The 24,820-nt window shown below is 44.7% G+C and overlaps 1 protein-coding gene across 5 annotated transcripts in view; it reads left to right on the top strand.

Moving 5' to 3' along the window:
• LOC119436883 (nuclear pore complex protein Nup214-like) overlaps positions 1-24,820 on the top strand; it is a 253,473-nt gene that overhangs the window by 125,587 nt on the left and 103,066 nt on the right. For 3 of the 5 annotated variants that reach the window (XM_049660067.1, XM_049660063.1, XM_049660066.1), the window contains exons 18-22: positions 1,953-2,137; positions 10,972-11,156; positions 12,720-12,814; positions 14,816-15,076; positions 19,529-19,769. In XM_049660067.1, the coding sequence (XP_049516024.1) occupies positions 1,953-2,137; positions 10,972-11,156; positions 12,720-12,814; positions 14,816-15,076; positions 19,529-19,769 (967 nt within the window). Of the gene's footprint in view, positions 1-1,948; positions 2,138-10,971; positions 11,157-12,719; positions 12,815-14,815; positions 15,077-19,528; positions 19,770-24,820 lie in introns of all 5 variants that reach the window. The other 2 variants (XM_037703911.2, XM_049660065.1) reach the window with 2 other exon arrangements.

The following is a 24,820-nucleotide window of genomic DNA, read 5'->3' as shown; positions in this document are numbered from 1 at the left end:
GTGCCCTTGCTCTTTGAGGAACATGCCGAAGACGCTCAATATGGTCAATAATGATAATATATAAATTCAGTATAGCAATATTCATTATAGCAGACCCACCATAGTCACAGCTTCGCTGGCTTCCATCTTCACAGTAGTGGAAGGGCTCTGAATTTTTTTATTGTGCTAATTTGCCTCATCAGCAGTGCAATACCAACTAGCCCAACAGTTAATTCTTCTTGTGGACATAGGTGGTCGATGCAGGCCTTGCCTACAGTGGGTTAACATGGGAGGGCTGTTGCAGCTGAGTGTAGTGTAAATGTCTCTGAAAACATCTCTGATGAAGCAATTTCGGAGAAATGCATTAACTTCCACATATTTACAATTTAAAGGTAATAGGTCATTTAATGTGCTAATTGTAAATATGCAACAAATTTTTCTCTACATAATAACGCAAATATTTTATACAATTCCTTCTGTTCCAAATTATTGGAATGACTGGCAAAAAATGTTTTATAATAAGTAAGCTAAAAGTATGTGAATATGTTCATGAATACTCAAATAGTGCAATAAGCATTGTTTCATGTTTCCACCTCTCTTGTATGCAGCCTTACGAAAGTTTGAAATTGCAACTTGATATCTGAATTCTTTTTCTTTTTTGATTCCTCAAAATTTCAAAATGTTTCAGGGTGCAGTAACTTGGCATTATAGACTTACTGTGCTGCTTGGAAGCATAGCTAACAGATAAAGAAAGGGTACTAAAATCGGATGATTATGAGAGTAACTATGCCTCTCGTAAATTTGCTGATGGCCAAAAAGAATTATTTTAAAAGTGTAGAAAAAGTAATCGCCATGTGAGAAAAGCATTTTATTCTGGTTGCGGAAAATTTGGCCTGAAACCAAGCCAGAAAAGATGCTGTTTTAAGCGAGAGCAATATGGTGTGGCTCTTATAAGTAATTTTGGAATGGTTAAATGCAAAGTGGGTAATTTTCAGTGTTTTCATGGGCAAAACTGAGCATTTCATAGGATAAAGCAGTGTTTTTCTTTCTCAACGACATGTTATTTCAATCTAGCTCCCCTTAATCTTCAGAGCCTCACACAAACATCTCCTACGCATATATATGCTCGAGGCCTCACCTACAACGACCTGAACAGCTTGGTAAACCTGTAGAGTGCCATTATTGGCACTCTACAGGGGGACAGAGGGGTGGAGTAGTGCGCATCTCCGCTTCTACTCTGGCCGCGGCTGTGCATGGCGGGGCTGAACACTGCCACGCACGTCCTATTTTGGAGGTAATTTGCGAGGGGTTCGAAGGCTAGCCGACCCGAGATAGCTGATGGGTTTGTGTGCACTGTGTTAAGTCCAATTGTAACAAAATGTTGACATAGCGACTACATTTTGTTCAGCTGAGGTGTTCGTTGCATCTGGGCTCAACTGAAGTAGTGTTCCTTGTTTGTTTATTTGTTCTATAACGGCTATATTGATTTCTTGGCTTTGAAGGAACTTCTGTAAGAATTGCCCTGTGGCTGCTATGGATCTCACTGAGTTCTGTGTGTAATTGAAATTGACTCAAAGTTATGACATCCTGATTGAGTGTAAAAGATACTGCAAACTTCTGCCAACATGTGGTCACAGTGAGGGTGCAGTGTCTGTGTTCTTGTCACTCAAATTTATTTTTATATGTCTATAAAACATTGTCCAAATGTTAAGTGCATCATGTGTTCTGGTTTAACTCTGTTTCTCGTAGTCCAGCATACGTGTCATGTTTTCTTTCAAATGCCTCATTACTTCTAGGATTTTCCTGAGAGCTGAGGCATTTGAATAGCCCTTTTTGTAATCTTTTTCACTCTTTGTGCTTACAAATGTGTACACTGTTTGTATGTCTATTGACCACCACTGCTTGTTGCCTGGCTGTGCTTTGCAGACTGTCTCTTTCACCCTCCATACATTCTTTTTCCGCATTGCAGTAAGGGTACAGCTGAGCTTTCATCAGCTGAGGCTATCTATCGAGCCTTGCGCGACTGCCGCAACACTGCTGATCTGCTCTGCAAAACTGTGAACTCATTGGAAACACGAGCAAAAAAGTTGCGGGTCAACAGCAAGCAGATCAAGTTGTCACCAAGGCCTTATTGGAATGATACCAGTGACATGGTCAGGTCAGTCTCTCTCTCATCCTGCTTTTATCATTGTTTGTGTGGGAGGGTCTTATATCTTTTTGTTTACATGTTGATGTACTGCAAAAACCTTGGGTTCTGGTCAATGCATGTCAATGAGGAGTGTGCAAATGTAAAAATATTCTAGTGCAATGAATACAAACACTTACCATCAAATATTGAATTCAATATCAAATTGAATATTGAATAATGACATCCAGATGCATTGATTAGCAAGTTTTATTAACATGGTGGTACGTAACAAAAATACAGTGTTGTCAAGATTTGTCAGGCATCAAAATTACGGATGCCTTCAGGGTGTTCTTGGTGTTGTTGGTGTTCACCATCTCCTGCTGGATACCTGGATAGAGCGGAGGTGAAGCATGCCTGCAGCTGTTTCAGGTCTAGGCTTGAGAAGATTGTGGTAGCTGATGGAGGTTACATTAGTTCCATTTGGCAAGGCTTTTTTTTAACCTTGTACAAAGTTTGTACAAATACATTTATTTTTTCCTTCTATTTTAATTGTTCTTCCTTGTATTATAAATTTTTCTGATTTATTTTGAGGACCCGGTATTGACTAAGCCATTATGGTAAAAGGTTGTTCATTTGACCCTTGTAAATCTGAAAAATTGTGTAATGCACACTATAACTGTGCGGTCTCCCCAAAATGTGTAATATTAGAGAGTTTTAGCGTGTCCGGTATTCCGCTAAATGCAGGAAGATCGGGCGGAATAGCGGGTGAGCGTGGGCGCAAACGTGAGTGGTCTCTACGGTGCAGCCACCTGGTGGTGCAGAGCTCAACCAGACAAATACAGAGCTATTACTGCAATTACCAAGTGTATTCTACTTTGCTGATGGTATCATTTTTTGGCAGCGGCATAATTGTGTCCACGATTTGTATTAGAGGTGCATAAAGTATATCAGACGTGTTGCTGGAAGGGGGACAGGGAACGAGAGTTTTTTTTATTGAGAGGATAAAAACTAAAACTAGACACCTGAAGTTAAAGTATCACAATTGCTTCTGTCAGCCAAGGAATAAACTACAGAGATTTTCAAAACAGCTGCACAAGATACTCTCCTTTCTCGCACCCTTGCAGTGGCACATCGCGCATGCTGTGTTTTGCCATAGCGGTGACAGATGGTGTCACCTTTGATTCTCAAATACTTAAATTCTGCAGCAGAATGTAGTAAAACCGTTAGCTTGAACAGCCATGCATTTCACGACACATGTTGAGTCCGTATTTCCCAAACTTGTTCTAAGCACAGTTTCTAGCAAAAAGCTGACTGACCTCAAAGCTGTAGTTGCATCATTCCACCTAATGAAAATACAATCAAACCTCGTTATACTGAAGTTGCATCTGTCACGAAAATACCTTCCTTATATCTGATATTTGTTCTAAGCATACCCATGTGTGCAAATATTGGCGAGAAACACTTTGTTTACTTTGTTGTATCTGAGAATTGATTATACGGTCTATGTTCATTATAACTAGGTTCTACTGTAATCAGAAATTTAATTATAGTAAATATTATTACTAGCACTACACAGCATCCAAATTTCTCAATTGTATGTGGTTGTTAGCATAAAAATGTCGTCTGATAGAATTGATTTTACCTGCCCTCATTTATTAGCTCTAGGGATGGGCTAATATTTGGTATTGTCGAATATTTGATCGAATAATTCTATATTCGTTATTTGCTTTGATTCGAATTCAGGTATTCGACATTTTCGAATTATTCGGTGCTAGGCAGCCAGAAGCCATGGACGGCCGGTACACATCTCGGAGGCTATGCTTCACGTCATGGCTGTCATACATCAACCATAAATCTTGAGAATTGTAGCGATTTGGGCCTGTTGGTTGTACATCGGAAATAGTTTGAAGCGCAAAAAACACAGACACAAAAGAGCACATGAGAACCTTGCGCTCGTCTTCGTCTCATGTGCTCTTTTGTGTCTGTGTTTTTTGCGCTTCAAACTATTTCCATAAATCTTGAAGGCTATACATTTTTGCATTAAAGATACGGAAATGTGAGATGTAAAAGAGCAGAAACGGCGCCAGCCTACAACCGAAATGAAGCGGCTGAGTCCGCATCGCCATAGTCATCAGCGGAAATCGTACGTGAATGACAGCAACGACGGAACGCTTCGTGCCTATTTGTGCCTTTATTGCGTTTACCGCCGCACATAAGAACCCTCGGAATTTCATAGTCGCCATCCATGATTGTCGATAGCTGCCGCGGTTTCTTCCGAAGCGGTTGCGGCAAAAAGTAGTTTTGTTTTGACTCAATACGCACGTCGGCCGCGTGCCTAAAAAGCTGTGTAGTGGCCATCCATGATCGCATAGATAGCGACCACGATTTCATCTGGAGTTGTTGCAGCAAACGGTAGTTTCGTTCTGACTCGGTGCGAGCGTCGGCCGCGTGCCTTAAGCACTGCAAAGTCGCCGTTCATAATCGCGTTGATAGCGGCCGCGGTTGCCACATATAGTTGTTTCCGTTTAACTCTGTGCAAAGCTGTCGAGGATGAAGAGCACCGGCTACATCGCGATTGACGTGCGATCTGTTGACGGTCAGCTTACTGGTGAAAAAGTAATCGGGATGTGCGCACAGTAGTGCAAGGCGTGTCGCAAATGATGGCACGCGCCGCGGCCGTGCTGCAAAAGAAGTCGTGAGGCCTCGGTCGCCGCTGCGAGAGCCAAACAGTCACGAGATGACGAGAATTGCAGCTTCGGCACTGCTTTTGCGCAAAATAGCAAAAGGATTTGCTCATTCATTACACTAATAAAATCATGCTGACATAGTGAGCATTTGCTTATTGTTTTCTGGATACCCTGATAATTTGGCATTCGGCTAATTCGGACATATTTTTTTTGGTCCCGTGAAATTCGAATTAACTAGGTTTTACTGTAATATGTGACAGATATATTATTCTAACTATTTGATTCGAAATTATTCGACCAAATCACTATTCGCTTCGAATTCGCTTCGAACCTCAAATTCACTATTCGCCCATCCCTAGTTAGCTCCCAATGACTATGGGTTTCTTTTCTGCATTTTTCTATAGGTGTAACTTGTATCCTATTGTACACGATACTTTATAGGGGGCATTTAAAATACAAATACTGATACATGTCTTGTTGAATGTATCATTAGGCATGTACACGATACCAAAAAGTATCTTAAGGGGGGACCCCAGCGGGGATCAGATCGAGAAAATCGTGAGAAAATTTAATTTTTGTAAACCGCGTGTTTCGGTGTCTGCAACACCTAATCTACGCTGTATCAAAATGGTTTGGCTAAAAACGCATTAAAAGTGCCCCAAAAAAATTAATTTTTCAGTGCGCAGGGCAATAAAACAGCTTTAAATCACGCAAAGTCACCGCAGTTCACGGAGCCATATCTCGTCTTTCCCGCCACCGAGCGCTGCCATCTTGGTATCGTTCGAAAGCTCAAAGTTTCGGTGTTCCGCTGTTCCACTTCTCAATTTGTCGGTCATCGCCATCTTGTAACAAACGCATAAACACAAAAGAAGCACGGGTCTGCTGGAGGTGGTCACACGGGCCCTGCGATGAAAGCGGGCCTCCGATTGGCTGTCCTGCTGAGAGGCGTATCCCCATTGGTTGCTGCTGTGGTAGCGGGCAAGATGGCAACCGCAGTTGTCTGCTTCGCATACCACGCCAGCGTCTTCACGTTACACCCAGAATTCGGATTTCTGAGATTTCCCAGGTTAGTGATGGATCGTCACTCGTTTAAAAAGAAATTTTGGACGAAGCACGCCTTCGGAATACCAAAGTGCAAGCCTCCTACTGCGAGAAAAATAGGCAATTAACGGGTAAAGCGAAGGAGCACCCGACTGAACGTGCCGCGTGCCACGCTACCTTGCACCGTGTGACTCCAGCAGCGAAGCCGACCATCGCCCTGTGCCATCGGCACCGATGATGCATTTGACGGTAGACGCGCCAATGGAGACTCCCGCGCCTCGGCGTACGGCCACTTGAATCAGTAGCCGAGATAGCATCGTTGGAGACGACACAGCTCGAAGGTCACCATCGTCGGCAAAGACCGTGTACTTGATTTCTGATGCATTATGCGACACGAACATGCAGCCTGTGAGCGAGCCCCAACCGTCGATGAGCTACAGTGTGAAGATTCACCGGACAAATCGTTGCCCGAACGTCGCACTATTCAGATGAGCATCGAGCCGCGTTTTGTGTCGGTGGTGACGGCCGAAGGCGCAAGCATGCAGCAATTATGACTCTCTTCGCACGTTGTCCGCAACTGAACGGAAGTTCAATTTGATGGACCCGCCAGGCTATGGACAAATTTTCAAAGCTGTCCAAACCAAGAGACAAAGGTGCAAGAAAATGCCTGACAGCAGTGATTCCAAATATTACAGCCCTGATATGTTCTGATAAATCTGCACTGCTTGCGAAACTGCAGCCCGTTTTCTCAGTTGTGTGTGTGTGTGTGCGTGCGTGCATGTGCGTGCGTGCGTGCGTGCGTGTGTTTTTGTCGGTCACCTTGCTCGTGGAAAGCATAGCACAACAATGGCTGGACCACTTTTGATCGAGTTTGTTTTGCAGTCATTCATAAACTGTGCTGTACTTCAAGGCAGTCTTGAAATGTTTCTTTATCTTTCCATTATTTTATTATTTCACAATGACTACATGGCTCTGTGCAGTGAAGCACAGTCACATGCATGTGATGTTCAGCAAGAAATTATGAAGGCACTAAAAAAAAATCTAACACAGTTCTTGATGTAGGTTAGACATTTGGGCAATCATAAAAAGTATTCCCAGTTCCCTACCATGTTTCGTTTCTGTGCCAGGCTTTCCACAAGCAAGGAATGTGTAAGTTCTTATAAATTACTTATAAAACAAACTAATGAAGATACCTTATCGAAATTTTATATTTGTCTTTTTATTGTAATGTGCGAATTTGATTGCAGAATTACACTTCAGCATTGTTTTTATGTGTAGAAGCAAACAAGGCATTTCCCCATCCAGAAGACTGCGAAAAATGATTCCTTTCAAGGCATGGTAGCTGTAGGGGCCTCATTTTTTTCATTCGTGCTCGACTGATGAGGGTCACAATGACAAGTTTTGCTCAAGTTATGAGCTTTCCTGATGCAAGAACGAGTGAGCACTAGACCTGACTGAGCTGTTACGAGCTCATTCATCAGTGCTCAGCTGAATTCATGCACTGTTGTGGAGAGGACCACTTCTATAGCCAGCCATACTGTGGTTCAACAAAGGCCACAAAAGCTTCAACGAGATTCTACTGGACCTGGGCATTCTTTCATCCTTCCAGAAAGCTTGCAAGGATTATTAGGGTATCACCTATGCAGCACGAGAATTTTGAAGTTTTACACTTCTTCTGCAAAGACTGGTCTACATTTTGGCCAAATTTCTTGCAAATTGACCTTCTCCTATAGTAGAAAGCATGTTTAGAATTTTCAACTTTGTTTTTCTCTTTTCCCATTAGGCTGTTTTTTAATGCTGGTGCACAAAAAATCTTACCCAAAGTTTACATGCATAGACATAAGGATGCGTAGAATGGAAATATCTAGTTCTTGTTGTAATTTTCTGCAACTTTGGTAATATGTTATTTAGGAAAGCACTAGTATTGAACGCCTTCCGCGCGCTCCTATAACTGGCGCGAGCTTAAATGGATAGTTTATAGCACCACTCTGTGACACCATGTTATGCACCTGACAGGCAAGTCTGTTAGGCACGCGCCTGCTCCTGTCTCGTGAGAGAATAAAAAGTTTAGTCTTTGGAACTCATCACTCACGGTCTCATTGCTCTTCACCCGCATCATCAACCAACACACTCATCAATGCTCTCAGTAATATTAATCGAGACTAATATTTTTTCGTTAAATAAAGCGAGACTGAAATATTTTTTTAGCTTATTTGCAAGGAGATATCCATAAGGAGCAACATATGTTATTTCATAACAAACACTTATGCCTGGTATGAAGCCCGAACCTTGCACAAGACTTTTCGCACTTTCAGCGGTCACAGAAAAAAAAGATATTGAAAAACTAGAGATATATTCGAAAATAGGCAACTGAACTCTATATTTAGCACACATTTCATTCAATTAGCTTGATTATTAATGAAATTGGATCTCTGAGGTGCATCTTTCCTTAACTCTTTCTGTGCCGTGCCCGTTGGGCATCTTTAGGCAGCTAACGATGGTTTGAAACGCCGCTTTCAGGACCTTCCGCACCGCTCACGGACAGACTGCGCTATCAGACGTGAAGGAGGAGAACCATTTTTTTGTTTGCTAAGCAGATCGCTTTTTTCCCTCCATGCGGTGATTTTTGAATGCGCTTCGAATTTTTGCGATTGTCAAAGTAGAAAGCAAAAATGGCCGCCCGCTATGAAGCGCCATTTTCGAGATCTTCCGCATGCTTACGCACACTCTGTGCCATTGGACATGAATGAGAACTATGTTTTTGTTTTCTAAGTAGTTAAATTTTTTCCTGCCAGGCGGTAATTTTTGAACGCGCTCTGTAGTTTCGCGATCGTCAAAGTACAGTATAGACCACTTATAACGTAACCATTTATAGTGCAGAACTGGCTACAACGCAGCCTTATCCGACTCCCGTTTACCCTCCCATAGAACTCATGTATACGCATACCGGTTACAGTGCAGCCGCGTGAGACGAAATACCGGTTATAATGCGGCTTCCATGGGAAAATCTCGCCGACAAGGGCCGCAGCGAGCACGCTTCTTAACCAGGTGCGTGCTTCCGGCCAGCGTATGCATTATTCAATGCAATCAAACTCATGTTAATTCGAACTTAATTTGCCGCGCATCGGTTAGTTCGGACTGCTTTCGAAGCTCGGTGAGCGAGGAGCGCCGCAGATTTGCGACGCAAAAGAGCAAGAACGGCGCTAGCGTCCAACTGAAACGAAGCGGCGGAGTCCGCATCGCTACAGCCATCAGTTGAAATCGTGCGTGCTTGACAGCAACACTGGAACGCTTCGAGCCTATTTGTGTCTTTAAAGCCTGTATTATTGCATTTACCGCCGCGCATAACACCGCATTGGCTGCCGGCTTTCGTAACTCTGTAGTCGTCATCTACTATCGTGTCGATTCTCCGTAGCGGTTGCGGCGAACAGTAGTTCCGTTTTTACTCGGTACGTGTGTCGGCCGCGTGCCTTGAAAACTGCGCAGTCGCCATCGATGATCGCATAGATAGCGACCGCGGTTTCGACTGCAGGTGTTGAAGTGAATGGTAGTTAATTCGTCCAGACTCGGTGCGTGCGTCGGGCACGTGCCTTCAGCACCGCAAAGTCGTCGTTCATAATCGCTTCGATAGCGTTCACGTTTTTTTCCGCAGCAGTTGCGGCAAACAGTTGTTTCGTTTTGACTCGGTGCAAAGCTGTCAAGCTTGAAGAGCATCGGCTACATCGCGATTATGTTTTCGCCAGCTCACTGGCGAAAACATTATCGCGATGTGCGCGCGATAGTACAAAGCGTGTCTACATGCTTGGTCTACATGTTTTGCGTACATGCAGGGCTTTAAAATCGTTGTTTTGGTTATAGTGCGGTACTGCTTATAGTGCAGTAGTGCTTGCAGCTCAATTTTTGTAGTGGAATACCTGTTCAATGAAAGATTTTGATTTTAGTGCCTATTAGATGGCAATACATTTTGATATCTTAGAATTCTTGCTGCATTTTTTTTCTTAGTAGATTCAAGTGTGTCTTTACAAACTTTGTTCAATATAATCCCACAATCTTGATTCTGGCAATTCATGTCTTTTTTATGACATATATCTCGTTAATAAAACTTTTATGCGTGAAAAGTGCATTCATTCTGCTTTTTGTTTATGTATTACATAAAATATTGAATGCAGTAGTTCCTTCAGAAAAAAAGATCTGGCTTAACCTACAAAAAACCTTTTTTTCCCGTGGTACCGAAAGAGTTAAGATAGTATTTAAGATGCATGTTTTTTTGATACTGCCCAGCCCTGGTGTAGACACTGCCCTTGTGTTAATGTGTCCTTTTCTTGTTTGTTTGTAAATTGCACTTAGCTTTAAGCATGAATTCTTGCATTCTAGCTTAAGTTATGCTACTCCAAGTATAAATAAATTTAGCAGATATATTGAAACTCAGCAGGCCTGAATATTATTAGCACAGTGGTTCTCAAATGGGGGTCCCACGCCCACACTTTTTTGGGTGTGGCCATTGCAAGCCTTGAGGCATTCTGGTGGGGACTGCAGAAATGTTTGCCCTTCATGAGATTGCTGTAAAGCTCTTGTTGCCATTTTTACGGCATATGCATGCGAGCATCTTTTTCCTGGCTTGCGTACTTGAAAAGCAAATAGTACAGTAATAAGTTGAATGTGGCTTCATGTAAGCAACTCTGCTGAAGCGTAACTGCACCACATTATTGTCAAGCTGTCCAGATTGAATTGACGTGTCACTTTTGTTTGACCATTGTTTGCCAAGTCTCAATAAAGGGCACCTGTATCATGCCATATGTTGTATTAATTTATGCCCCCCCACCCCCTTCCCTGTCACTGCAAGGGTTCCCCGACACATCCATGGCTGAGAACCACTGTATTGGCACCAATGTCCAGCAGTCATGAAATGCATTATGAAAAGTTGAATTTAAATAATGGAAATAATTCCAGTTAGAATTGTATTATCTGGTTAAAACAAAGGAACCCAGTTGCAACTGAATCAGCCCTTTTAATTTGCAGGATATTTTATCATTATGCATCACGCTGTTCTGTTGTTTGTCACAAGCCACAAACTAGGCTACTTCAGCTTCTTGAAAAAGCCATAATGTATCCACTTTTGCTTTTACTCTACTGCAGGGAAGAGGAAATAGCTGCATTGGCAGACTGCCTTTTGTCAACCAGCCTTTCACTCCCTTCTGGCAAGGCTGATGGGATGAAACACACTAAGCCACGCAGGGTTTCCCTCAGTGCTGAGAAGAAGTCCGCTCTGGCTGATTATTTTGGTCACAGAGAGGTGACGATGATAGAGCCTCGAGTGATTGGTGAGCTGTTTTGATTTTACCGATGTCTTTTAGTTTTTTCTTATACCCCTCTCACACATACATTTTCTATGGCAATTCATCCAAGGGCGATAGACATGTGCCATTACCACATTGTGCATTTCAGTGGCCATTGAGAAACTTGTATGTGTTTGGAAGGATGATGCTAGGCATGATATGTTTAGAAAACTTGATTTGAACAAAAAAAAAATAAAGAAGCTGAAAACAAAGTTACAGGCATATAATGCAATAAGAAATAAATGTTATTGAGTTGTACCGACAGTCTATTTTGATTATTCCAGATTTGGCCACGGCAGTCAAATTTCGATGGGGGTGAAATTCAGAAAACGCCCGTTTACTTCGATTTAGGTACACGGTCAAGAACTCTAGGTGGTCAAAATTAATCCGGAGTCCCCCACTACGGCATGCCTCATAATCAGATGCTGGTTTTGGCACGTGAAACCCCATATTTCTTTTAAATTTAAATTATTTCAGATTTTGTGCCTTCGGCATGTGTTGTGGTGCAGCTATTACAGCCGTCTCGTTCAGGGTTAATTTTGCTTCAATCAAGCTGAACATGCTCTTTTCAGGCCTTCATGCTATGGTAAAAACGACGTACAGCGTGAACGACAGGGGCTGAGAGAGACGATACTCACTGTGCTGACTTCCAACAATATTTTATTGCTGTTGCCACATCATGTGTATTTATACAAGAGGCGGCATGTGCAGAAAATGAAAGGCGGACGAAAGGGGTGCTCTAACAACAAGTCATTTGTGCTAAGTACATGGTGACGTGAAAAGAAACGAAAGACGCACATTACTATCACCATCAGTTCAGATACAGTGGAATCTCGATGATACGAATCTCACGGGGTCACGAAAAATATTCGTATTAGCCGAAATTCGTATCGTCGAAAACACAATCGCTGTAAAGGGAACTGTGGTGGCTATCGACGCGATCGTGGATGGTGACTACACTGTTATGAAGGCTCACGGCCAACACGGTGGTAAACTTAAGAATAAAGCAGGCATGAAGCCTTCCAGTGTTGCTGGCTGTCATTCATGTACTATTTCCACTGATGACTATGGTGATGCGTACTCTGCTGCTTCGTTTCGGTTGTGCGCTAATGCCGCTTTTGCTCTTTTCCATCGCACATTTTCGGTGCTTTGTGTTCGCCGAACTCCGAGAGTTGTCCAAATTAACCAATGTGTGGCCAAATATGTCCGAATTAACAAGTTTGACTGCATTGAATGATGCATACGCCTACTGGGACCAGAAGACCTGTCCGAATTATCAGATTTTCTGAATTAACGAGGGTTGAATTAACGAGGTTTTATTTATAACTTGTCACAGTTGTAGCCAAAGGAAAGAAAAGAAAGCTTTAAAGTTACAAAATGTGGGTGCAGTGTCACATAAACTGCAAATGTAACCATCAGTGGGCCCAGTACTTCCTGTTTTTGCTGCACTAAGCCAACAACATTTGCATCATCATTTTTGTAACCATTTTAAATGTGTGCAGCCCAGAATTTCAGCATATACAGTTGCAACATCATTTCACTTTTCAGACAAGCAGTCAGAGTCAAGGCTGCTTTCCAAGTTAGCATTGGTTCTGGAAGAGTCTTTTGCAAAGGATCAAGCACACAAAGCGCAGGCTAAGCAGGTGTGTATACTCTGTCTTGAAGATAACTCTCTCCCATAGTGGGTGTTTGCATGTTGCTATTCTTTATTACGTAACCATGAGCATACATTTCTCATTTTGCATGTTCTATATTGCACCTACCCGGTGCACTGCAAGCTGTAAGCATATGGTTTTCGCATTAAAAGAAACAACTGAAGTTATTGTAGTTTTTTTGCAGGCTTTACACTGCTACATATGCAGCTCTCTAATCCTCCATATTACCAGCGAAAACGAAATCGTAAAGGGCTTGCCTCATATGTTGGAAGTCGTGGGTTCAAATTCCAGTGCCGCAGGTAGCCCACCAGTTTTTCTAATGGGTTGAAATGTATCACTACCCGGTGCTCGGTTGTTTGAGTTGTCATATCAAAAGGGGGCCATATGGAGATTTGCGAAGGTCTCTGGATGCCTCTTGACCTACCACAGCTTTGGTGAAATAGTCGACCATCCGCTGCTTCTGTGGGAGGCAGAAAAGTGCTGCCGCGGAGTACCTACCAGTAAAATAGGTACAAGCGTGCTCCGGGCCCTGTTCTCAGTCACGGGAGTTCAAGACGCTTGGAAGGACACCCACCCAATGGGAAATCCGGACTCCTTGTTTTAGCGACCACAGTGGTGGTAAAATGATAGTGTCTGCATTGTATGTGAGAGCTCCGGCATTCGAATCGTGGTGTCGCTGGGAACACACTAGTTTTTCTAATGGGTAGAGATGTACCATGACTCGGCGCCTGGTCGTTTATATGGGTTCTTATCTCGATAGGGCCCCCTATAGAGATTTGCGAAGGTCTCTGGGTGCTCCTTGTCCCACCTGAAATAGTTGAGCATCCACCACTGTTGTGGGAAGCAGACGAGGGCTGCCATCGGTAAAATAGGTACAAGTGAGCTCCCAGCCTTGTTCTATGGGAGTTCTAGATGCTTGGAAGGATGCCCACCTAGTCGGAAGTTTGTGGCGTGGGACCGCCAGACTTCTTTTTGGCAGGCATTTTCTTTAGCTCTCCTTACCTTTCTACTACTGTGGAATGCTCTCCACCCCTTTTTCACTCTCCTGGGGGTAGGGGAGGAGTTTTTGGGTGCAGATGCCGGTGAAGTCCAGCTCCTTTCCTGTATAGTTCTTTCACAGTAGAATCTCCTGATGGTCAAACTAATCCTAAGCCCTCCCTTATGTTAGCCCTCATAGCTCACCATGTAAGTTTTGTACATAATGCCCCAGCAATTGAAAGAGCTGATACGTAGTAAAAATATACGCAACATCAGAAGGATACCTTCTGGCTTTTGGAAATAATGCCTGACTAGCTTGCTCAGTGCACTCCCAGTTCTGAAGCATGAACTTCAGTTAGTGTGTTAGTGTGTTGTATCGGATACCACCGTGGCTAAAGCATTGGGGAAAGCCTGCTTGATGCATATAACATTGTATTCCTTAGGAAAATATGTCCATGAAAGGAGGCCATCTCAGGTTTGAAGCTAATGCGCACTCTCCATAAGAAAAAGAGAAAGGAGTGGAAGCTAGCACTATATATAGCATGGCAGGGGACATGCATATGCACCTGTGCATGTGTAAATTCTTGTTGAAGAACCTGGGAATATTGCAGTGTCTGTTCTATATATTTTGCATAATTGTATGCGTTCTAACTGCTCCAAAAGATTACTTTGCTACCCCAAAGTGAGCTTTTAGCCACTTCAAAAGGTGCTCCTGCTTGACATGGACGAGTCGTATCACTACAGTGCCTATTTAATAGACATCTGCCTAACCCACTTATGTTAAAAAATTTGCTGCAAGGAAGCAGCTCTGACATGCAAAGTATACTCACTTGAATACTGATTGGTCATTCAGACTAAACATGATTGGTGGTGTACCTGTTTTGCACACAAGCACTGTCACATGGTTGCACAGCATTGCTGCATTTGTGTGATCGTGGCTTATTTGCAGGAATGCTTAAATTTCAGTGGATTGCATTTGTAGCCTTAATAAAGTTTCTGGATGCTTTACAGCAGGCAGCCCAGCCTTCCATAACAAAGCCAGCTGAAGGTCAGCAGCACGGGTCAATCTTGACATCAACTCCTCCAAGGTCTAACATGCCATCAGACACTAAGGATGGCATCTTGACACCAAGACCATTTGGACTGTCTGAAGGGGGTTCACTGTCATTTCTTACGTCAACACCTCTCACGCGCCCAGAAGCAGCAGCATCAAGTGGTGGTTCATCTGGTGCTCCATCGGCGCGGTCCATGCCCACAGAGCCACCTCGATTGGCGAGTATTTATTATTTCTGAAAAAAGAAAAAAGCGATCATTGCAGTACGAATACCCTGTAACTTCATCCATCTTTGGTGGTGCTTATTTTATATACAGTCAAACCTCGGTCACGGGATCGAATCCCGGCCACGGCGGCCGCATTTTGATGGGGGCGAAATGTGAAAACACCCGTGTACTTAGATTTAGATGCGCGTTAAAGAACCCCAGGTGGTCCAAATTTCCGGAGTCCCCCACTACAGCGTGCCTCATAATCAGATCGTGGTTTTGGCACGTAGAACCCCATAATTTTTTAGTCAAACCTCGTTATAACGAAATAATGGATATAATAAAGCAAGTGAAATTCCCCATGGAATCTCCTCGGAGAATCATAGTGCCGTACATGCAATAATTGCTGAAATGAAGTCATAGGTTTAACGAAGTAATTCTGGGTCCTCCTACAACTTCGTTATAACGAGTTTTTTCTGTATTAGAATAGTTTTCTCTACAGCTAATGGCTGGATGAGTAGTATTGGTTTAATTTTGCAGTGGTGTGCGATAGCTCACTACGCGTGCAGTCACAAATAAATTCCAGAATTGCAGTTGCACCTCAATATAACGAACCTCAATTAATGTAATGTGAGGTGTAACAAACTTTTTTAATTTCCTGATCCTAGTTTTGTTGAAACCGATCTACAGTAAATCCTTATTAACTTGGAAGCTTTAGACAGACAGAGAGACAATGAACTTTATTCAGGTTCTGAGGTGCGACTCCGAGACCTCCTTATGGGGGAGGAGCCACCGCGGGCTGCTTTAGAACTGCGGAAAAATTTCGAGATGACCGGAGAAGTTTCAAGCTAAGCAAATATTCTTTGTACTGCCCATGCATTGTGAATTTAGGAACTTCAATTAATCTGTTATCGAGCTGCTGTCTGCATTTGAAAACAGCAGCATATCATTACTCAAAGCATGCCGGCCTTGTGTAGACCACACTGGAGTGTCGGAGTCCAGAGTGTGCTCAGCCACGCTTGTCGAGGGCCCATGCAGCCCACGTCCAGTTGTGCTGCTGCTCACGATGCGCATGTGCAACCATCCCTGGTAACGAGATGTGTAGACCCACTTCACTGGCGACGTTAAATAATTCTGAAATGCGCTGCAAAAAAAAGAGTAAGAAATCGGCACCTCCGGCAAGAGGTAGCATCTAGATAAGCTCTCTGTGTTCGTTCCCCTTTTTGTACCCAGGGGTGGAAGTGCTGCGCCATTTGCGCCATGATGTGCCAATCCGCTTTTCCTGTGCCATCCTACTTCAAAACGCATTATTGCGCCGAAACTGCTCCCAAGCGGTGCCTCCATGTCCAACATGCCCGATAATCCAGACGGTTTCGTGGCACTACCATGTACCCCATAGAGTCAATGTATAAGAATGTCTCAAATTTCAGACGCAGCAACCCTTTGCCATCCTATTTTACAGACTTTGTGCCGTGACCGCAGGTCCGAAATGGCATTAATCAAAGCCACCACCGCCGCCATTTTGATTATCTCGCTGCCTTGAACCGGTGCTCTCGCAAGAAGATCCGCTGGCGGCCGTAGCCACCACCACGGCAATGCTAGGCTTTGCAGCTTCGACGTTCGCTGTTCGGTGCCGTGTTTTTCATTGAAATAATTCGACGCTGTCAGCAGTGGCACCGACTCCGCCTTTGTCATCATCGCGATTAGCTTCGAAGCTCAGAAAGCACGGCATGTTGCCTAATGCCGATTCCCGAAAGTCAGCTTCTCCTCAATACAGCAGTGTTACGCGGCGATGCATGCGCAGAGTATTGCGGTCAACCATAACAAGCATAGAAAGCGGCAGTTGTCACGGGGCACAGTATCTATTCCTTAATTACACATGCTTTCACCCGCCGTCTCCTGTCACAGTACGAGCACTGATAGGCCTCATAAGTGTACTGGCAGGCGTTCAAAGCTTTTTCGGCAGTGCCTGTAGCAATTTGAGCCCTTAGTGGCAGTAAAAAAAAGGCATGCATTTATTGTTTCGGACTGCCCGATTTTTGGGGAGATTTCGCGGGCTCTAGGGAGTTGGAAAAATCTGACGTGTGATGACATGTGATGTTATGTTGTGAGCTGGGATGTTTTAAATATGGGTGCAGTTTTGTGCTACAATGATCTTGGGACTCGGTAGCCAGCTATGCTTGCCCATATCTTATGTTTGCATTTTAATTTGTTGGCTTCTTATAGTGCCTTGTATCTGAAAGTACATTTTTCAACTTGCAATATTTCTGTAGTTAATCAGGTGCATTATATTTCACTCAGAGATATATTTGTCTTCTTTAGAGAATGCATTTTAAGTAAGACTTGTTCTTTAGACTGACCCATTGCTGACATATAACGATGTAGGTGGGAGCCACGGGAGGGGCAGGTGGGGAAGATGATGTGCCTGCACCGACTGACATGGTCGGAACCGTGATGAGGCGGCAGTTGCGGAGCTCCGTGATGGGTGCAGGGAACAACCACCACCTCCACTACAGAGATGTTATGTAAAACGACACAAGGCGGGACTATTTACACTGTATTTACACTGAGATACACAATGTCCAAGATGGTGGACAGCCCCCAGCACCAGAGAGACCCATCTTCTTTGTCGTATGCTCCAGGCAGATTGTCTCTCACGGGTAGTGGTAACTTTGTAGCACTGTATTCGATTTGATTCGAATATTTATATCCAACCAAATATTCTAATATTTTCGAATATCTATTTTTCAAATCGAATGTTAAAAATATAATATTCGATAATATTCGCACTTTTCGAATATTCGCACACCCCTATTTTGCGGGCATGGGTTCACGGACCCCCAAAAATGGCTTCACGGTCCGGACCCCCTGGGGTCTGCGAACCCCCATTTGAGAACCACTGACGTAGGTGCCACTACTTCCGATTTTGGCGCCTATGACACGCCAAATACAGTTGTCCTCGGCGAGCCGCAGTGTGCTCGGCCAGCGGACTCATCGCGGCACCCCGCGGTGGCCGCGGTATCTACGCTACGTAGTAGACGGCAGCTACGTGCAACTGTGGTGTGTATGCGCAGCTTTTGCTTTGTGCACAGCAGGGCTTGAGTTCGCGCTCGTATGCTTCAGTCTGGCTATGTGGTGCGAACTGGCTTCCTGCACCAGCTTGATCTACGATAGTAGCCACATCCAACTTACGCATTTTGAAGCACTATCTATAGCTCGAAACGAATCGCAGTCTGCCAAGGCGTCTAACCAGGAACGGCCAGGATTGAGCGCATGCTGGCAAGCATGCGTGTGGTCTGACCTTAAGCTTCGCGTGGTTCGAGTTCAAAACTAGTCAAAATTAGCAAGACCCAACAGCTACGACACCGATAAGCAGGGTGGCCAAAGTTACATTCCTACGCGGGTGGCCGCGTCCGAGCAGATGATGGTCGACTTCTTCCAGAAGTGCGTGAGTATTATTAAAATTCAAAAGGCAGATTTTTGCTCACTTCAGCCTGTCTAATAAAGGGAGTCAATAAATAAACACAGTAACAGTAGTAAGAAGCACACTTGTGCATACACCCTTCTTGATTGACGTCAGCTATTGGCCAATAGCAGCTGCATATGGGAATCCGCTGTATTACGAAATAAAGCATTCAGAAGAGAGTGAGGAGCCGGCTTCTGTTGAAAAGAGAGCGTTTGGGAGAAAGGTGACTTCGCACTCAGCTTGCGAGCTCTATGTGCCGTGCATGACTGCAAAATTTGGCTGAGATGTTCACAGCAGCGTATACCTTCAGCGCACGGTGTTTTTTCACCAAGCCCGAGGGATGGTTCAGCACTCCTCCAAGTTCTTGACTAAATTATTCCTCAGAATTTTGAGAATGGCAGCCCGCAAACAAATGTCATAAAACATAACATAACACAGCGCTTGACTTTTCGTTTTAATTTTCTCAGACTATTACATATTGAAAGTGCAAAACAGTGTCACTGCTCAAACCTGGAAGTAATGTAATTTTATTTACGGGCAGTGTAGTGGCGCCTGTGCAATCTCATTTCAGGCCCTACACATCGTGTTAAAGCTTTTAAGGGTGCCAGAAAAAATGGCACACCCGCATATGTCATGTCTCCATTAGTCGGACCCGTGTATAGCTAGAACACCAGTTCGATTAGTTCAAGTCCAACACTAAATCTTGCTATCGCAGTCAGAGCTGAGACCTTCAGGCAAAACTGCCAATTTTTTCCTTGTGGAAGGTGATATTGAAATGTGTCTGGCATACAAGAACAAGGTAGTTTAAGATTAAAACTGCTCTTTGTGTAGGATTTGCTGCAATATGATATTTGAAGTGTAAGAGGAGCTTGAGGCAGGTCAGCCTCAATTTTCTAGGCCTGTCCCCTGGTTCTCGGCTGTGCAGAATGAACTACTACCACGATGGGTGCACATTGATACTTTATTCCTTACATTTTTTTTTTTTTTGCTATTTCCAGCCTCTGACAAAGGTGATCGAGGTATCAGTACAAGGCAGCAACAGTGGTCCAGACCAGAAGGGCTCGGCAGCACTTCCCACCGTGCTTCCTAGTGAGCTCACTATTAGCCCACTGACCATGGCACCACCAGAAATATCATCCGCAGCTGTTACGAATGTGGTGACAAAGCCACTCCCAACCCGCTCAGAGGCCATTGTCACCTCCAAGGAGACTGGTTCACCATCTCCTTTCACGGCACCTAGTAAGAATGGCTTCCTTCTATAGTTCTTGGTGGAGTGCCCAAGTGTACTGGCCAGAATGTCCCATTCCGCATTTAAATCAGTCACACATGCAAAATGAAGTGTTTAGTACAGTCAAATTCACTTATAGACTAATCAATTGCCAAGAAAATTGCATTGTTTAAATGGGCTGCACGAAAAAAAAACATGAATGGAGGGGACAGCTATAAAAACATTTTAAACGGAAAGAAGTACAGTCGAACCTACTACAGTTAAACCTGCTTATAACGAACCTCTATATAACGAATTCCTGGAAATAACGAAGTTTTTCTATTCCCCGCCGTTACTCCATAGAAGCACATGTATTTGAGACCTCTACTAAACAAAGTGGCAGCGGGAGACCCGAATAACAAATTTTCCCTCAATTGGGTTCTCCGAGGCGGAGCATCGGAGAACCGTCTGAACCATTAAACAAAAGAACCTGCATCACAGTGTTACATGAAACAAGAAGGGATCGCCTACTGTGGGCTAATAATATTAGGGGCGAAGCACCTTAGGGCCGAGCCTTGTCCCTCGTAGTTGTCCGTTGTCCGTAGCTCTGGTTTGCATGTATGCTGTGTATACCAGAGCATGTACATGTGTACATGTGTGCTCAGGTGGTTTCGTGGTGAAAGCGATTAGAGGCACACAATGGACAAACCCCTTTTTTTGGTTCTTTTTTCTGGTTTGCAGCCCAACCCATAGGTTCCACTGCCTGCAGTTAGATGGAATATAACTTGTAGTGCAAGCATGGAACACATGCACCGACCAACCCAATGTCTTATGTACAGTGGAACCTCGATGATACGATCACGGCTAATACGAATTTTTCTGCGGTCCCGGCCGAGCCCCATTACTTTGCAACGTGCTAGAAAACGGTTGTTACGAATCGATTTTCGACCCGCGTTGGTTGATACGAATAAATGCCGCCCCACCGACGGCCGCGAAAGAGAACAGCGCGGAGGCCGCGAATGGGCGCGAAGAGTTCAAAGCGGTGGCGCTTTTGTTGCTTTTGTGCTTTTCCTCCTTTTCTGCGTGCCATCAGGCGGAGTGGCTGCTGTGCTTCGGGCCGCGTTCTTTTTTGCGCCATTTTGCCTTGTCGCAGCGAGCTATGTCTACCGAGATACGATCTCAGGCAGATTCGCACGGCCGTACGCCGAGGCGCGGGAGCCTCCGTTGGCGCGTCTTCCGTCGGCTGCGTTATCGGTGCCGATGGCACAGGGCGATTGTGGGTTTCGCTGCTAGAGTCGCACGGTGCAAGGTTGCGCTCGTTCAGTCGGGTGCACCTCCGCTTCTCCCGCTAATCGCCGTATTTTTCTTGCCGTAGGAGGCTTCTGCGTCCGTATTCCGAAGGCATGCTTCGTCCAAAGTTTATTCGCCAACGAGCAACGATCCATCACTAACCTGGGAGTTCTCAGTAATCCGAATTCTGTGTGTCAAGTGAAGACGCCAGCGTGGTTTACGAAGCAGACAACTGCGGTTGCCATCTTGCCCCTGCCACAGCAGCAACCAATGAGAGACGCCTTTCAGCACGGCAGCCTATCAGGAGGACCGCTTTTATCAGAGGGCCCGTGTGACTGCCTATCGCAGACCCGCGCTTCTTTGGTGTTTGTGCGTTTTTTACAAGTTGGCGACAACGGACGAATTGAGAAGCGGAACGGCGAAACTTTGAACTTTCGAACGATAACAAGATGGTGGCGCTCGGTAGCGGGAAATACTGAGATATGGCTCCGTGAACTGCGGTGATTTTGCACGATTTAAAGCTGTTTTCTCGCCCTGCGCACTGACGAATTAAACTTTTACGGGCACTCTGTGCGTTTTCAGCCAAACCATTTTGATGCAGCGTAGATTAGGCGTTGTAGATACCCAAACTCGTGGTTTTCAAAAATAGATTTTTCTCGCGATTTTCGCGATCTGATCCCCACGTCCCCCCTTAATTTAGCTAGCTTTAATTGTGTTTCGATGATACGAATTACGGCTAATACGAATATTTTTCGTGACCCCGTGAGATTCGTATCATCGAGATTCCACATTATTGGCTTCCCCTCTCCCTGTTATTGTGCATCGTCAGTATTGTGTAACACCCACAGCAGCTGTCTACAGCACGTTTTTTTTTTTTTTCTTTTCTCGTGAGCTTGTGCGCAGGACGAGAAAAAATGAACGGGTTATTACATTCAAACAGCATACTCAAATAGAGGCACTGTTGCTTTGAACAGAAAGGACAATGCACCACGCATGGCACATATGGGGTTATAATTCTTAAGTTTTCTGGAATTTTTCGAAAGCACTTGTTGCAGATAACATAGTTCCTAGTCCTTGAGCTTGATTAATCAGAGAGGCAGACATTACTTGCACGAGAAATAGAAACACATATTCAACAAATTTTTTAAAATCACTAATTAACCTCTTATAACTTTATTACGTGTATTGCAATTTACTAAATGTAGCCGGCGAGCTTGCAAGGTACAGTGTAGACCGTTTATAACGCAAGTCGCCGGAGTCGCGAATATCCGCACCATAAGTAATACCGCATTATAACCAAAGCTACAATTTTCAAGGCCCGCACATATGCAAAACATGTGCACCAAGCCGCCACGCTTATGCGACAGTCGAGGAATGTAGCTAGAGCGTTTGCATTCAATTTACAGTCGAATCTCGATAATTCATCATCATCATCATCATTTATTTTCCCTTAAGGACCCCTGTCGGGGTATTACATAAGGGGGGGGGGGGGTACAGGAGGTAAGAATAGGAATATAGACATGGTTACAATTTCCTACAGCCTGTGGATTTCATTTGAGAACACAACTAAAAAGAAAAAAGGAACACAAGAAAAAAAAGAAAAACTTCGCGGCACACCGAATACAATGCAAAACCAAGAAAAAAAAGAAAAAGCGAAAGAAGGAAAAAACAGTACGGTCATTATAAGGTTAGAGTTTGAGGTAATCAGTAAGCAGCCGTTTAAAGATAATGTGGTTACGCTCGCTGACAACTCTATCTGGTAATCTGTTCCACTCTGCGATAGTGCTAGGCAAAAACGATTGATTAAAGGAAGATGTTGAACCATGCAAGCGCTGAATGCTGCAAGAGTTAAAAAGGCGACGAGATGTATGGGTTGGTGGAATAAGAAGCTTTCCATGCAGATGTGGGAAGTTATAATATATTCGATGGAAAAGGCACAGCTTTGCAATAATAATTCGAACCAAATCATGCGGCAGCGCATCCGACCGGCATTGCTCCGGCACTGCCATAGAGTAAAAGCTTAGGAGAATGTCGCGCGTGAACAAAGCAAAAAAAAGAAAAAGAAAAAAACTGCGACGGGAAATTTCACCCTCTCTCAAATGGCAAGGGCGCCGATTCTACGTTGCGCCGGAACATGCATGTACGTGCCGACGTTTCAGCCACGCTACCGTAGCCACACGTAGTAAATGGCAGTGAACCCTTCTTTCTCCTTTATGCTTCCTCTACTTTCTAGTCGCGTGTTGACCTTGCACGCTGTGGCTACAGTGCAGAGGGAAGCAGCGGCACTATCCCAGGCCAGCCAACGAAACTGCCCCCAGCCGGCAAACGCCCGCTTCCCGATAACGGCAGAAAATGAAACTTTGGGAAGCTGGCGCCGGGCCGGCTGGTAGCGGCGGCGCCTGCACAGCTGCGGACGCGCACGGTGACAGTCGAAAGTAAGGGACCTACGAGGGAGGGCGAGGGGAGCCACCGAAGCGGCGGAGTTGCCGAGGCGAAATCCGCTTCCCTGCCGCCCTCCTCCCTCACATTCCACGGTCTCCGCGTGCGCCCTTCACCGTGCCGTGCCAGCGCCGCCCGCTCCCTGAAGTTTCGTTTACTGCCGTTATCGTGAAGCGAGCGTTGGCCGCCGTTGGCAGTTTCGTGGCCCTCGCTTGCGATGCGCGCCGTGATATTTCACGACTCGCACTGCAAGTTTCTGGTTTCAGTCTCACTGGCTGTTCGTTCGGACCACATGCCCTTCTCCTCCACTTTGTCTCGCTTTCTTCCTCGAGCACTCCTTGGGGCGCCCGTTTGAGTGGAGCGTTCGCTGTCTCCACTGACTTCTGCACTGTAAACGGTATTTCGTTTCCCGCAACTGCACTAGTATAAGCGATACGTGTATACATGGAGTGCTATGGGAAAATTAACGGGAGTCTGAAAAGACCGCACTATATCCGGTGCTGCACTATAAGCAGTTACGTTATAAGTGGTCTGTACTGTATATTTACTTAATATTAATTTCCAGTTTGGAGACAACGAGTATGGAACTCACTGCAAAAATGTTCTGTTCGACTAACTTTTCAACATACTTTTATGCATTGGAGCAGAAAAGTAACTGGAATGCCTGTGTATTTCTTCCTACACTTTTGGAAATACATAATATCTTGAAACTGGCATCATCCCGGAGAATCATGTGAAGTGGATACGTCTTGCAATCTCACCTGCTACAATTTGTAAATTGCAATATGTGCCGTAAAGTAATTGAGAAATGATTCAGTAAAGTTTTGTTAATTGAATATGTGTTTCGATTTTTTGTACTAGTAATGTCCGCCTCTTTGGATAACCCAGCTCAAGGACAAGAATTATGCTACAGTTATACCTGCTTATAACGAACCTCCATATAATGAATTCCTGGATATGACGAAGTTTTTCTATTCCCTGCCGTTACTCCATAGAAGCACGTGTATTTGAGACCTCTACGTAACGAAGTGGCAGCGGGAGACCCCCTCGAAATAACGAATTTTCCCCGCCGACAACCTAGATATTTCGCCCCAAATTTTCTCATTTTTGCGCGAGCAGCAACCGGAAGCGCCTTCTCCGCCGCGACGGAATGCAAAGCGGCGGCGTCGCACTAGGCGCGCTCGAATTCACGGTGACTGCGAGGCGAGACCGAGCGCACATGTGCGAGGCGGGCCTGCATCCCTCGACCCGGCGATCTTGCCGCCGCAGGCGTGACCTCCCCCTCCCTTCATTAAAACCTGATCCTGCCGCTTGCTGCAGCTGGCCAGATCGCCATTGGCATTTGAATATGGCT

This window comes from Dermacentor silvarum, chromosome 1, assembly GCF_013339745.2.
Source record: "Dermacentor silvarum isolate Dsil-2018 chromosome 1, BIME_Dsil_1.4, whole genome shotgun sequence".
Taxonomy (NCBI): Eukaryota; Metazoa; Arthropoda; class Arachnida; order Ixodida; family Ixodidae; genus Dermacentor; species Dermacentor silvarum.
Note: the sequence above shows the minus strand (reverse complement) of the source record. Positions and strands in the feature narration are given on the sequence as shown.